The sequence below is a fragment of the Xylaria bambusicola genome (assembly GCF_022495145.1).
Source record: "Xylaria bambusicola strain CBS 139988 unplaced genomic scaffold F5B22scaffold_55, whole genome shotgun sequence".
In the NCBI taxonomy this organism is placed as follows: Eukaryota; Fungi; Ascomycota; class Sordariomycetes; order Xylariales; family Xylariaceae; genus Xylaria; species Xylaria bambusicola.
This window is the reverse complement of record NW_025953608.1, coordinates 134471-147575: the sequence shown is the minus strand read 5'-3', so window position 1 is coordinate 147575 and position 13105 is coordinate 134471. Positions and strand designations below refer to the sequence as shown.

At 48.2% G+C, this 13105-nt stretch overlaps 5 protein-coding genes across 5 annotated transcripts; 3 read left to right on the top strand and 2 right to left on the bottom strand.

Annotated features, from left to right (window-relative positions):
* The first annotated feature begins 512 nt into the window (after nucleotides 1–512).
* On the top strand, nucleotides 513–2462 carry F5B22DRAFT_442558 (uncharacterized protein). Its single transcript, XM_047971877.1, has 5 exons — nucleotides 513–835; nucleotides 917–956; nucleotides 1013–1080; nucleotides 1143–1581; nucleotides 1648–2462. The coding sequence occupies exons 1-5, from the start codon at nucleotides 647–649 to the stop codon at nucleotides 2025–2027; spliced, it is 1116 nt and encodes a 371-aa protein (XP_047826840.1). The 5' UTR covers nucleotides 513–646; the 3' UTR covers nucleotides 2028–2462.
* Nucleotides 2463–3139: 677 nt separating this feature from the next.
* Nucleotides 3140–8331, bottom strand: F5B22DRAFT_623132 (dicer-like protein 2). Its single transcript, XM_047976021.1, has 6 exons — nucleotides 7703–8331; nucleotides 7621–7649; nucleotides 7474–7519; nucleotides 7170–7422; nucleotides 4670–7117; nucleotides 3140–4619 (listed from the first exon to the last, which is right to left on the bottom strand). The coding sequence occupies exons 1-6, from the start codon at nucleotides 8042–8044 to the stop codon at nucleotides 3355–3357; spliced, it is 4383 nt and encodes a 1460-aa protein (XP_047826839.1). The 5' UTR covers nucleotides 8045–8331; the 3' UTR covers nucleotides 3140–3354.
* F5B22DRAFT_442707 (regulator of chromosome condensation 1/beta-lactamase-inhibitor protein II) lies at nucleotides 8289–9665 on the top strand. The gene is made up of 4 exons (XM_047971879.1): nucleotides 8289–8689; nucleotides 8746–8862; nucleotides 8917–9124; nucleotides 9186–9665. The coding sequence occupies exons 1-4, from the start codon at nucleotides 8533–8535 to the stop codon at nucleotides 9607–9609; spliced, it is 906 nt and encodes a 301-aa protein (XP_047826838.1). The 5' UTR covers nucleotides 8289–8532; the 3' UTR covers nucleotides 9610–9665.
* F5B22DRAFT_442539 (proteasome A-type and B-type) lies at nucleotides 9647–10976 on the bottom strand. The gene is made up of 5 exons (XM_047971876.1): nucleotides 10724–10976; nucleotides 10641–10660; nucleotides 10517–10567; nucleotides 9853–10458; nucleotides 9647–9802 (listed from the first exon to the last, which is right to left on the bottom strand). Exons 1-5 carry the CDS (start codon nucleotides 10765–10767, stop codon nucleotides 9684–9686), a joined length of 840 nt encoding a protein of 279 aa, XP_047826837.1. The 5' UTR covers nucleotides 10768–10976; the 3' UTR covers nucleotides 9647–9683.
* Nucleotides 10977–11499: 523 nt separating this feature from the next.
* On the top strand, nucleotides 11500–12867 carry F5B22DRAFT_442533 (uncharacterized protein). Its single transcript, XM_047971875.1, has 2 exons — nucleotides 11500–12541; nucleotides 12590–12867. The coding sequence occupies exons 1-2, from the start codon at nucleotides 11693–11695 to the stop codon at nucleotides 12698–12700; spliced, it is 960 nt and encodes a 319-aa protein (XP_047826836.1). The 5' UTR covers nucleotides 11500–11692; the 3' UTR covers nucleotides 12701–12867.
* Nucleotides 12868–13105: the final 238 nt, after the last annotated feature.

Below are 13105 nucleotides of genomic sequence, written 5' to 3'. Positions count from 1 at the left end.
GGTAGGTGAGGACTTGAACGTCATCTATAGACAAGTTAGTCTGTTTCCTGCTCTGTGGGTATAGTTGTTCTTTCGAAAGCAAGCCGGCGCTGCAGCGGTATTTATGATTCAGTTGATCCACGCGGACCGAAGCAATTATGATCTGTCACTTAGCCTGGCTGGATCAAGTACCGGCGTATGTAAGACGGGTAACTATTCCTCCACGAACGCCATTGTGGGGGGTGTGGAAGACGTTCGAGAGCCCTTCTCATGCGGTGGCCCAGCGCTGTGCATGCGCACTGGGACGGGCAATCGACCAATTCGGAACGGAGATTGGGTGCCATTGCATGCGTAGGTAAGCATGGCCCTGGATAGGTCTCAGAAAATGGTCGTAGCATAGGACGGCCGAATTAATGAGGTGCCTCGCCGATCGGCTGTGTCACTCTGCACCATTCAGCTCGCGGACAAGCGACTCGAACAGAAACATACCACCAGACTCGACACCTGTTGGAGTCGTCAATATGCCCTCTTTCTACTCTCTGCATATAACCAACTCCAATTCCGATCGAGTTCGACAGGCATTAACTGTGGACTCCTCGACGTCGATGATTCCACCCATTCCAAATCGTGCTCCCTAGCCTCGTGCCAGCCACGATCGCTGTCCAACATGGCGAACACCACGATGACATACAGCGCTGAATACCTGGCTCAGGATCGGAGAGCTGTTGTGAACGCCTTCTACTCACTGCCTATCCCCCTCGAGATCCTTAGTACTTCCTACAGACTCATCGTGAAATCAGGTCCATATTCCGATGGGTACCTCGGATATGATGATTACCTAATTGTCTGGGCAACTGTAAGTAACTCTTGATAATTAGCACCGCTATGCTAATTTTTCCCTCGAGGAAAGTACCTGCAGCTAATTGCCGCGTCTTAGATCACTGCTGTGGCAGAATGTATTGCTGGACTTGTCTACGGTCCGGGAACACCCAGTCATCCAACCCATATGTTATCACTACTAACACTGCTTCAGGCCCACCACAAGGGCTTGGACGTCATGTTCAAGCTCTAACTGGTTTCAATATATCGACCTATCTCAAGGTAAACATATTGTTCTCTTGCGCTTGTGCGGTTAATCACTTCTTATTCTGACACCGTGCAAGGGCGATTACATCTTCAGCCACTTCTATGATTTCGCCATTGCTAGCACCAAGCTCTCGATTCTAGCGCTCTATCACCGCATCTTCGTGACGACTCGGGCGAGAGTCGCTATCTATATCACTGCTGCTCTTGTGATTGCCTGGCTCATCGAGATGGAGATCGTCCTTGGTCTAGGCTGCCAACCTATTCAAGGCTGGTGGCTTGCTGCTCCTCATGCGAAATGTGTCGATAAAGTGGCATTTACGTATTCCACTAACATTTTGAATCTCATCTTCGACCTTTGGATCTTCTCTATGCCGATTCCTATTATTATGAAACTAGAAGTGAACAAGGCTAAACGTATAGCTCTCTGCTTCCTCTTCTCCATCGGTCTTGGAGTCTGCGGCCTCAGCATTGCCCGTTTATCTGTTGTCTTCTCTGCCGGGTCTGGCGATGTGACTTGTAGGTTCCTCGCGTTCATTGCCTGTTTACATTTCGTAGTTCGCTAACCGTGGTGTCCTTCCACAGGGGAAGAGGTTCCGTTGGGCATTCTGTCGGCACTAGAGCCATGTGGTGCCATTCTATGCGCAAACCTCCCCATCATCTACCGCGAGTTAATGCGACAATTCAAGCGCCTTGTAAACAAGGTGAAAGGCTCTAAGGATGCCAGTACCGGCTCCAAAGAAATGTTGTCCCCATATGAAGCCGCTGGTACTCAAGCATGGGACCGAGTTGATAACAGTGGTGGCCCTCCAAAGAAGACAGCCGGATACCCGAAATCATCAGCGACCAGGGGCAACACAGGAGATAGCGAGCGAGAGCTAACAAAGGACGGGATCAAGGTTGAACAGGAATTCGAGCTGCAGTCGACAGGATCTACGCAGCACTCGAATAAAAGTATGGTATAAGTCGTTCTGAAGTGATACCTGGGCTGGACAAGAGTAATGCGATTATGAGTATGGCCAAATTTCGGGTATATTGGGAAAGGATAACAGCCTAACCCTGGTTGATATGTGGATGGAATAGTCGGTCTTTGCATAGCCTAGATAGTATGCTTCTTAATCATTTTTTCTACTTATACTTAACTTACGGGCTAAAAAGCCAGTTATGCGTAGTCTTCATGGATCGACCGTTAGCCCAGCCTAGCTACAAACCCCAGCGGTGAAGTAAAGAGGCAGGACTACGGATGCTCAACGTCGGCTGGCCAGACCACCGCCCGAAATAGGAGCCGCGTCCATCATCGCCCTCCACAATACCCAACCCACAGGTACACCGAACCAAATTCCAATCGAAGGGAGCGAACTGAACGCACAAGGCACGGAAGTCCTAAAAGGAGTGGACACGGAGTCATGACCTAACACGCTCAGGAAGTGAGAAATTGGCCCTGAAGCCACTATGTATTTAGAACAAATACCTAGCTAGTGAACAGTTTGCCACGTCCCAGTGCCCTTGCGGAGGCCTGGACTAACTGCAACGCAAAATAGTCCTTACGACGTTAAACACCATCAATCAATGAATCAATCCTCATGGATCGACTAACGAGTTAATGTCGAAATATAGTTTAAAAGTACCTTGCAGCTACCAGGCGGCTCTGCTGCCAAGTAACTATTTTCTCACTAGTAAGCCGAGAGTCATCGACTCCCAGAAACTCTATCTGCGTGAGGACTAGGGTCTGTAGTCAAGAGCAACGTCTCTGCCCGCGTTGAGTCCAAGCCTAACATCCACTTCGTTGTAGTCAATTCGTCCATCTGTTAGTGTAAGGCCCAGCATTAAACTCCTACGCTAGTGCCATCCATTTCACTCCTTGCGGCAAATACCGAATATGTGCTATACCTATAGCGTAGTAGAAAGCTAGGAAAATGTATCTCATATATAGTGGCATGTCGGGGCGCACAAATTGATTACAAAGGTCTGAAAAGACTTCGACTCTATGAGTAATTTTAGAAATAAATGAGCTCGAAGACCAACCACTGTGACTGCTGGAGACATGATCCCAAGTTAGAGCTTCACGGTCTGACATGCTAACGCAGGGCAACACCGGTACACACACTTGAGGTTACATAACGAGCATGGGGATATATATGCTGTTCAGAACAATAGAATTTGGAGCTGCTTCAAATATGCAGATCAGACAGCGATTTCAGTAGTTAAAAAAAATCTATTCGTTGTCATCACGTATTCATTCTGGCGTTACGAAAACCAATGACTGAAAACAGTCTTAACGCTATCATTCGCTCACATAATCGTTTCCGTCGTAGCCGTATCCTCTATATCATTCCCTCGAGCCATGAGCATATGATACGCTTCATCCGCCGCTTTCGTCATGACTTCTTCAGGCGTAACACCACCGCCGACCTCCAAGATAAGCTTCTCATCAATGAAGATCCTGCAGAAGAGGTCTTTAACCCCAGCGTCGACGCGCACTTCAGTCTCATATCTCACTTTCTTCCTTTCTCTCCCAGCGAGCTCGCCGAGCTTGTTCTTGGGGTGTCTTATGTTGACCTTGTCCTTTAGTAGGCGGCGAAGGTAAGGGAGGATCCCGATTCTCTCTACAATCTCCTTGCATACTTCCATAGAGCCCGAGTCGACCCATGCAGCACCGATCAGACTCTCGACCATGTCGGAGAAGAACTTGGGGAGGTTGAGATGGGCGAGCTGTGCCCAAGGGTATTCCGCGCCGTGGGCTATAGCATCGAGAATCCCTTGTCGCTCTGCATGGTGTCGCTGTTCTGCGAGCTGTTGGTCCCGGACGACTTCGGGGGCCCCGTGTCTCATGTATCTCCAGAATGGAACGAGCTTCTGCGTTACGATAGTGCTGAGATCTATCTTGGAAATTTCAGTATCCTCCTGTAAAGTGTACCACTCCATGGCCAGGAAGCCAAGCAAGTCGGCATTGACGGAAGCTGTTCGCGCAAGATGCATTTGGTTATTCGTAAGTTCCGGTTCCTGTCCCCAAAGGACAGAAACAATGACGCTGTCGAGAATAGAATCGCCGAGGAATTCTAGTCTCTCCATGCATGCGTCTGTAGATGAATTCACACCCCAGGAAGCGTGCGTTAAAGCCTCCATGAGCAGTGCTTTGTTCTGAAATGTGTAGCCAACAAGTTCCTCTACCTTCTCATAGCCAGGAGGTGGTCGCGTCATGATCTCTCTCTCATTGGAAATGATCCCATATGCGTCAGTCAAGCTGAACCACTGCACTTCCGGCAGGAGGACTCCCAGGCAAGTCAGTGCTTTCTTCATACCTCCATCCACATAAGCGGCTCCGATCAAGGACTCGACAACGTCTGCAAGAGTCTTTGTGGACAAATCTCTCCTTGTGGGGCTCTCATCATTGGACTGGAAGTCCTTGATATAGAGAGGACGCCACTTCTTCCCCGTAAACTTGTTCGTCAAGATGAATTTATCGAGCCCATTGTCGGTTGAAGCGCGACAGAGCCTTGAGTTAGATACAATCCGATCTTTCATCGCGGAAAGATAACCTTCTGGATACTGCGGCCCTGAAGCAGAGTCAGCACAATTTTCAACAGGGACGAGCTACGGAGCTTACATTTTATCATGACAGAAACCGTCGCTAGTAATTTTAGAACGGAATCTCCTAAAAATTCGAGTCTTTCGTAATCCGTCCGTTCTCCTGCGGCACGCGAACTGATTGCCGTGGCGACGAGAGTTGTGTCCGAAAAGTCGACTCTTTCTAATACCGTGTGACACAGCTCCTGCGCTATGAGATGAACCTCGATCATATGAACAATGGCGGGGATAATGTTACCAAAGTACGCTTTGGAAGAGTCTATGGTGTCTACCGTGCAATGCGATACGGGAAATGCGGGGGGATATCGTCCCTTTTGTTTCGAAGAACGAGTAGCTGGATGAAGGAAGTCTTCACGTTTTGGCCACTTTCTAAGTACCAACCACGGAACTTCCGGTATTACCTCCTGCAACTGTTTTTCGACTCTTTCCACGAGCTCTCGCGGCGGTTCTGAAGGCAGCCATCCTATGAATAAGTGAGGTATTCCGCCCGTGGTTCGAACGACTGACCCGTGGTTGAGACACCCCTTCTCCACATCTTGCTGTCCTACGTGCTCACGGAATGCGATATCCTCGGTAGATTGAAGATGTAAAACATGTGGCGAGTTCTCTACTGTCCACCGATGACCATATGCTAAATGTATCAGAGCCGCGCTCTGATCTTCTTCCAGAGCATTCGCCTCGACATGACTGGATTGCTTGCTTAACTCAACAGTCCATGTGGTATCAGGGTCCCAGAAAATGTCAAATGATGGTAATTCAGGGAAATGGCAAGGTAGTGATGCTTCAAACCTGGCCATGACTCGGTCGCCGTCTTTCAAAAGAAGTCCTCGCCGGGTCCGTTCGTTCTCCTGCCCCCATAGCTGAGCAACCTTATACCACGGATTCCAGGGGCCGTTAACCTCCTTGATTGAGCTACGAGTTTCAACTCCCTCTAGGATATCGTCTGTCAGTGGCATCAGATGGTCGTTGACTAAGCCAGCTTCGTACAACGCTTTGTATGCTTGGAAAGCAGCATCCTTAAAAGCATTTCGTTCCGAGTACCATCGCCTAATCCCGCTTATCTGGCGGAGAGACTTGTGTACTGACGGAGGTAGACGTACTACTGCGCTGATTTTTGGGACACCGTCGGGAAGGTCATTGTTTTCTTCTGCAATGAAGTACGGGCGGTGCTCGATGTACTGCCCAGACGTTATCTTTTGACAGAAGAATTCTAGATGCGATTTTGCTTGATCCAAATCGAGTTGAGAACCGGTGCTAGGAATACGCAAGGGCTGGATATGTGTATCGTTGTCCAACTTTTCGAACTCAGCTAGCTCACAAGCGACTCTGTCGTTGTCTTCGTAGAGTCTCTTCATCGTATCTTCCAAAGCAGCCCAAGTTTTGTGTTGATCCGATGATTCTTCCGATAGTATGATGATTCTGGAATTTTCCATTCTGGCCCTTCCTCGTCTTTGGATGAAAGATTTGACGTTTGGCGGTGCATTGAAACATACCACTAAGTTACAGGCCGGGATATCAAGACCTTCTTCCGCAACACTAGTGGCGACAAGGAGGTTTAATTTACCCATTCGGAAATCCTCAAGAGAAACGGTACTCTTCACTTCATTGAGATCTCCTAGATCTCGTTTCTTACCCATGTAGTTGCTGGTTCCGATCATTGTGCCGACCCGAAAACGCTCGCTGACCGATGCGGTATTGGTAAGCATATGAGCTAGTACAGCTACAGTAGTAGTCTCGAGAACAAATATAATACAGCGTGTACCATCTGGCGTTGACTGTAGCTCCCGAACCAAAGCGGCGAACTTGTTAGATAAATCGGATGCAGGTGCATTTTGTAATGGCTCCGGAGGCTTTATTTCGATTCGTCGCAGTATGTTGGCAAAGTATTGCTTTTCTGTCGCCTCCCATTTGTTGAGCCATGCAAGGTCCTGGTCGAATGACTTAAGGAAACGTGTTATAGCCTCATAAATGAAATAATTAGATGCCCAAGAACCAAGTTCGTGGTGAATTTCCGTGGTTTTGCGGTATGTGGACTGCATCTGTCTTATAACAGGGGTGTCGCGTTTAGTCAATACTTTTTGAAGTTTAGATGAGCTCCTCTCGTTGTTTTGATTCCGTAGATTCAGTACGTATGGGTCCTCGAAAATATTGACACTTTGAAGGCTTCGGAATGCTTCGATGAAACTGATCATATTAGCACTGTGACGGGGAATGTCAGAACCCGGGATAGTGATGGATGTTAAAACTGGTCGCTTCACGAAGGATAAGAGCTCCTCCCGATGGATGGTAGGGGCCTTGCATATTGCATCCAGATTCCGCTCGATTTTCTTGATGTTGTCGGGGTTTGATTTTACAATAGGACTAGCAGTCAGGCCAAGTATTGCTGGACATGGCATGCCGTTGTCCTTGTTTATGCGATACAGCGCCATGATCTTACATCCTGGATGTTTTCCAATGCAATGATGTGCTGAATTTCTGTCAATACTGGAATAGGTCTGGGGAACAGGCAATATACTCGCCTTCGTCAAACACGATCAGACAAAGCTGACTTATCTGTACAAATGCATGCGTTATAGCATCAGAAAGGATCTGGTAAGTTGATACAACAACACGAACATTACTCAGGTAATCGCTCCAAATGCGTTTGTCGAACCAGGCGTCGATATTGTCAGCGCCATTGAGCATCTTGATAGGAAAAGCGCCAATTTGAGATCCAATGACTTTGAACTGCTGCTCACAAAGTGCGACGGTGGGTGCAAGAAACCAGATAATCTCAGCAACATGTTAGTGAAGAGTTGGGCAAGACAGGAGATGTGCTGAGACCTTATCTGAGCACTTCTGAAGCTCGGCCTGAATGCGAAGTACGGCGCTATTTCGTTGTTTTAGCTGGATTCAGAGAGTCATAGGCGTTTTCATTGAGAAATGGTGGAGTGTTAAGGCTCCATATGATATTGTCAAAGAACAACTTACACCTGGGTCTTGCCACTTCCTGTATCCATCTGTAGATTGCAATGAGTACCTGGAGCTCGAAGATTCAACTGACTTGACGTACTGTAACAATAATATTCTCCTTGAGGCTTTTCTCAAACATCTCAACCTGGTACGCACGGGCGTGTATAACTGCCTCGTCGTTTATAGAGTTGGTGCTGGTTGTTTCTTGAACAGGAGTATCAACACAAACGGATGTTACAGGTGCTGCATCTTCGTAGGCAGGGGTTTCGTTCGATGTGTCGTCTAGGGTGCGATGACTCCTAAGAGAGCTCGAGTCTTCATCCTCTGAAGAGCTACCAATCTCAGCTAGGGGTGACGCGAGGCACTGAGTAGGTGAATCCATCTTGACATCTGGCATGCATTCACCATGGCCAGTTTTGATTCTTTTATTCGGATGATCCATCACCGCTGAAAAGTGAGCCTGGGATCGTAAACCAGCTATGCATGTACGACGGTTTTAGCAGCAAGGTGACCAAAAAAGACATGGAACTAGCTGATAGAGGTCCACGGTCATAAGAGGATGACAATGTAAGCCAGATAGATACCAAGTTGCCGGTGGCTGAGAGCGCTGTGCATTGCCGATTATTTCGAAGCGTTGGTGAGGGTTTCTAGGTACTATTAAGAAATTTTGAATCTAATCAATATTCTCAGATGCTATCTTTAAAAAGCAGAGCGGTCATCGCTGCGAGAGGAAGAGAAGTGAAAAGCTGCAGTTCTGTAACGAGTGGTGGTTCGCAAGGGCGGGCGTCTACACAGTATCAATAGTAGAATCAGCGCCCAACTCCATAGTCCGTACTGTGCGTATGTGCAAATAGAACCCAGCCTGGCAAGCACATTTCTGCCTTTGTCCAACCCAATCAATCCATAACACAAACACGTCAGGCCTATAATATGCACTTGTACGCGGCTGGCTGCAATGCGTGGAAGCAGCTAGAATTCTCACCTCTGAAAAGTTCGACCGAGGAGCCCGACGATGTCACGTCCTTTACAAGAGTGCTATCAGACAGCTTCATAGACGTGCAATATGCATCTTTGACTTACACTATAGGTGAGCGGGAAATTCCCCTCCTGGTCTAGCCGTACTCCTGATCAATCTTGTAAAAGTAAACACCTCTACCGGATCGAAATATGCTGGTTATTATGACGAGCCTACTGAGTCCGGACCTCAGCAGCAGGTCCTATCCTGTACCGCTGCCGTCGCTGGAAATGGATTCCTTGCTAGTCGGTCTCCTTACTCTATATATTGAATAATCATAGTCATTGACTAGAGTAAAGCATATGATGGGCATAGTACAGTCACCCAGCGCACTTTACAACTTAAGTTTACCGCGTCAGACATGAAAGTATTCTCCGACATGTACGATGTCATCCAAATTGTAGCCTACGAAACGGGGTTCGTAGCTCTCTCCCTTGATGGCAAGGTCTGGACGTGGGGAGACGAGCGATATGCAGCTACCCTAGGCAGGGAGGTTACTGCGTCCAGGTGAGTGCGCTTGAGGTGGGCATATGGTCATGTTGCGACATAAAGTGCTAACGCTTATTAGCCCTGCAGAAAGTCCAGGCCTCGTAGAGGACTTAGAGGACTTACCTTCAGGCAAGATCATCAAGATTGCAGCTGCTGGTTACATGGTTCTCGCTCTGACGGAGGGTCATGATCTATATGCCTGGGGCAGTCACCTAGCCCACCAACCATTGCTTGAAACTCTGTCAGGTAGTCCTGAACCAGTGGATGTGGAGGAGAATGACATATCAGATTTCTCGGTTGGTGACACGCACATCATTGTGCTAACTGTAAAGGGCGACGTGTATACTATTGGCGACAACACCAATGGCCAACTGGGATTGTCATTGCAAAAGACCACGAAGTGGAGCAAAGTCCCCCGGTCTTTTTGGGGAGAGGCTATTGTGGGAGTCAAAGCAGGGCCGCGAAGCTCGTTTATCGTGACAAATAATGCTCATCATGCCTAACAAGGCCGTCTTCGTCCTCTATGATGTTGGTCTATGGTACATGTGAGGCTGCGTGAAGTTTAGAACGTTCCACATTACATGTTTGTCAAGTAATCCTCAATCTCTTGCGGCGTTAACTTCCGGAAGCGGGGTCCTGTTGCTCCCTCAACACCCTCAACGCCGAGGAGATGATCCGCAGGCGGTCCAACAATACCTGATAGTTGTTAGTAAATGGACAATATTCAAAGGCCAAAATGAGCTTACCTATTTCGATAGTCTGTCCATTCATCTCTCCCTCAATAGTCTCCTTCAGTGTTAGTAGAGCGATGTGCACAGCGTCTTCTAGCTCGAGACCCTCAGTGTATCTCTTCTCTAAAAACGTCTTGGCTGAGGTAGCACTCTTGCCGATGGCGGTAGCTTTCCAGGGATAGTAAGCTCCGGACGGGTCAACTTGGTAGAGCATGGGTCCTCCTTTAAGTATGCCACCAGTTTTGCCCGTTGGCTTCTTCTCGTCCTCAGTCGTCTCACCTTCCACCGCAGCTTGCTCATCTGGCAGGATGCCCTCATCCCATCCAGCAATTAGAAGGCTGACGCCATAAGGTCGAACACCACCGGACTGTGTAGCTTCTTGCATCACTCGTGCGACGTCTTGTACTAATATCCGGGTGGGAGGGTACTCGTTGTAGACCCGTTTGTAGTTGGTGTGAGAGACCTTGCGGGCTTTGTCGACCAAGACTCGGTAATCTGGACCCATACCAGCGTATACCATGCCGATGTTGGGAGTGATGAGGCTGATCTTGGATAGAGAGGCGGGGTCGGTGAGCGGGGATGACGACTTCTTCTCGGTCGCTAAGACGATACCATTGGTGGCTGATAGAGTCAATATCATTATGAAGCTGAGACGGTGGGAAGCGGCTCTTAGGCTGACCTTTGATACCAAGGGCTGTTACACCCTGGTTAACTGCGTTGAGGGCATACTCTGCAGGAATCCCACGCCGTTAGCATGAGTAAGATAGGTAGATACTTCTTTACGATGCTAAAGAGAGACGTACCGATCTGTACGAGCTTCCCGCTGTCGGAGTGTTAGCTGCGCTGGAGCAAATGGTACAATCTTGAGGAGGGGCGGAGAGTCTACCTTGGGGAAAAGGTGGTAAGTGAGAACGAGTAGCGGTCGGCCATGGCTACGTTGTAGAGACACCAGTGATTCTAAGATTATCGAGGCAGTTGTAAGTATCGTATGGGACGGTTTGGTGAGGATTTTAAGTCAAGAATGGAGGTATACGCGGCTGTGAAGCCTTGCTGTAGTCAAGCTGGTGTTGAGCTTCCAACTCTAGGCATCGCCAGTGCGCGTCAAAGCTCCAGCACAGGTACAGCTCCCTATAATGCTGGCGCTAAGATGGCACTTACTTCATAACTAAGTACCTAAGTATCTCCCGGCCTCTTCGGGTGTACGTACCTTCAAGTAGCTGAAAATTACATAATCAAGTGGCTACTAGTAGGCCAGGACCGCTTTAGGGACTTTTCTGCCTCACCCAAGCTCACTTACCTACAGCAATTTTCGAGTCTCATTCACCACAAACCGAAAGCTTGACTGTTCTTTGGACTCATAGATCCTTGGACTTTTGGTGGAAAACACACTCAAGAGCAACCTGAGTATGAACGATTCTCGTTCAATTCTCTCATTGGGCGGATTCTTCTCCTTGTATCCCTTTGTCATTTCACAGTAAGAAACGGGCTCAGACGACTCAAACTCGTTACGAAGAGCATTGTTGACTACACTCGTACTACTCAGAAAGATATTGAGCTTCTTTCAGGAGATATTCTATCATTTGCCCCAAAGGTCTTCAGCTTCCCTCATTTTCGCCAAGCCTAAGTGGCACGTGTCCTTTGAGTTCGGGTTACGCGAACAATGGTTTGTACTTGGGCTAGCTTCTTCAGCCTTGCATCATAAGTAGTAGTATGGAGTCTACACTACCATCCTGTCTTAACACGTACTAGCTTTCTTGATCGAATACTCCCGATTTTAATCTGATAAGCATCGATACGTCCCAAACTGCTTCCTTAACCTACCGTCTTTGGGCGGATATTCTAGCTTACATCAACGATGCAAGCCTCATCATCAACTTGGAATTGGGGAGACATCCCCTCAGCTCCTCCATCTTCCGAAAACGCCGACGTGCACGAGAGCACAAATGCCCAATCTTCCTCCACCAATCCGAATGAGAGCGACAATACTAGGCAACGTACAACGTCTTCCGAGACAAACGCAGAAGGTGAACCGAAGCATAGTCGGAAATGCCGGATATGTCTGGAGTGGGTGCCTCCCACTTACGAAGATACTGGGGTGTTAGACGGAATGCGTGGGCGACGCCCGAGGAGACAGTACATTTCCGAAGATGGAGATCGACTAATCAGCCCGTGTTTATGCAAGGGCTCGATCAAATACATGCACGAAGGATGTTTGAAGCTCTGGATGAACGAGAACCCTTCGAAGGGATACAAGTGTGACATTTGCAAATACCAATACCGAATGGAGCGGCTATCCTGGGCCCAGCGACTCCGAAGCCCCGTCATCTCTCTCATGATGACGCTGACGATTCTTTTCGTCACCATCTTCCTACTTGGCTTTGTCGCTGACCCTATCCTTGGTCTTTGGCTTGACCCAGTCGGGACTATCACAGACTCCGTCATTCCTGGTGCTAGATTTGCAGATGAAGATATTCTGGACATTGGCGAAGCTGATGGCTGGTTTGAACATTTGCTCAAAGGTGTTTTCTCACTAGGTCTTCTAGGCTTTGTCAAAGCCTTTCTTGCCATGAGTCCATGGCAGTGGTGGAATTTGCGCACGAGCGGCATTGTGAGCGGAGGCGCCCGCCGAGCAGGAACAGGACGTCAACGTATGGAAAACATCAACTTAACGCTGGTTCTTATCGGCGTCTTAACCTTTCTATATGTAAGTTCATACCCCTTTCGCTCTACCATTTACTAACACGTGATATAGACCGTCTGGAAAGCGACCAGGAAATATACGCAGCGAACGCTTGATAGGGCTAGCCAGAAGATCCTGAATGTCCAGGCTGAAGAAGATAGTGATGATGAAGATGATGAATGAGTCGTTTGTTTTGCCCCCCTGATCCATATTCCCCATGTATACTATATTCGTCCACTTGCACACTCTTAAGTTGCCTAGAAGCTGCTCTTCCATGCCTTGTCAACTAGTCTGTGTGCAAAGAGTGACACCCTGAATTGAGCTGCGAAGTGTAAGCGTCTTGCATATACTTCAAAACAGTGAATTTGGGATGTCAAGCATACTACCAGCATCCGCGTCAGTCCCTCGGGACTGTTCGCATGGATCCAGCTAGCCCTCGCTGTTCTAGGCATCTATCTGAGTGGAGGCTTGCTCTGGAAGAGCTTGATACATTCTACCTCTGTATATTTAATGGTATTACATGTGTGCATCTACTCCTCCTGCTGTTTGCAGTTAAAGCCTGGCCGTGCACCATCTAATGCCGTCTCT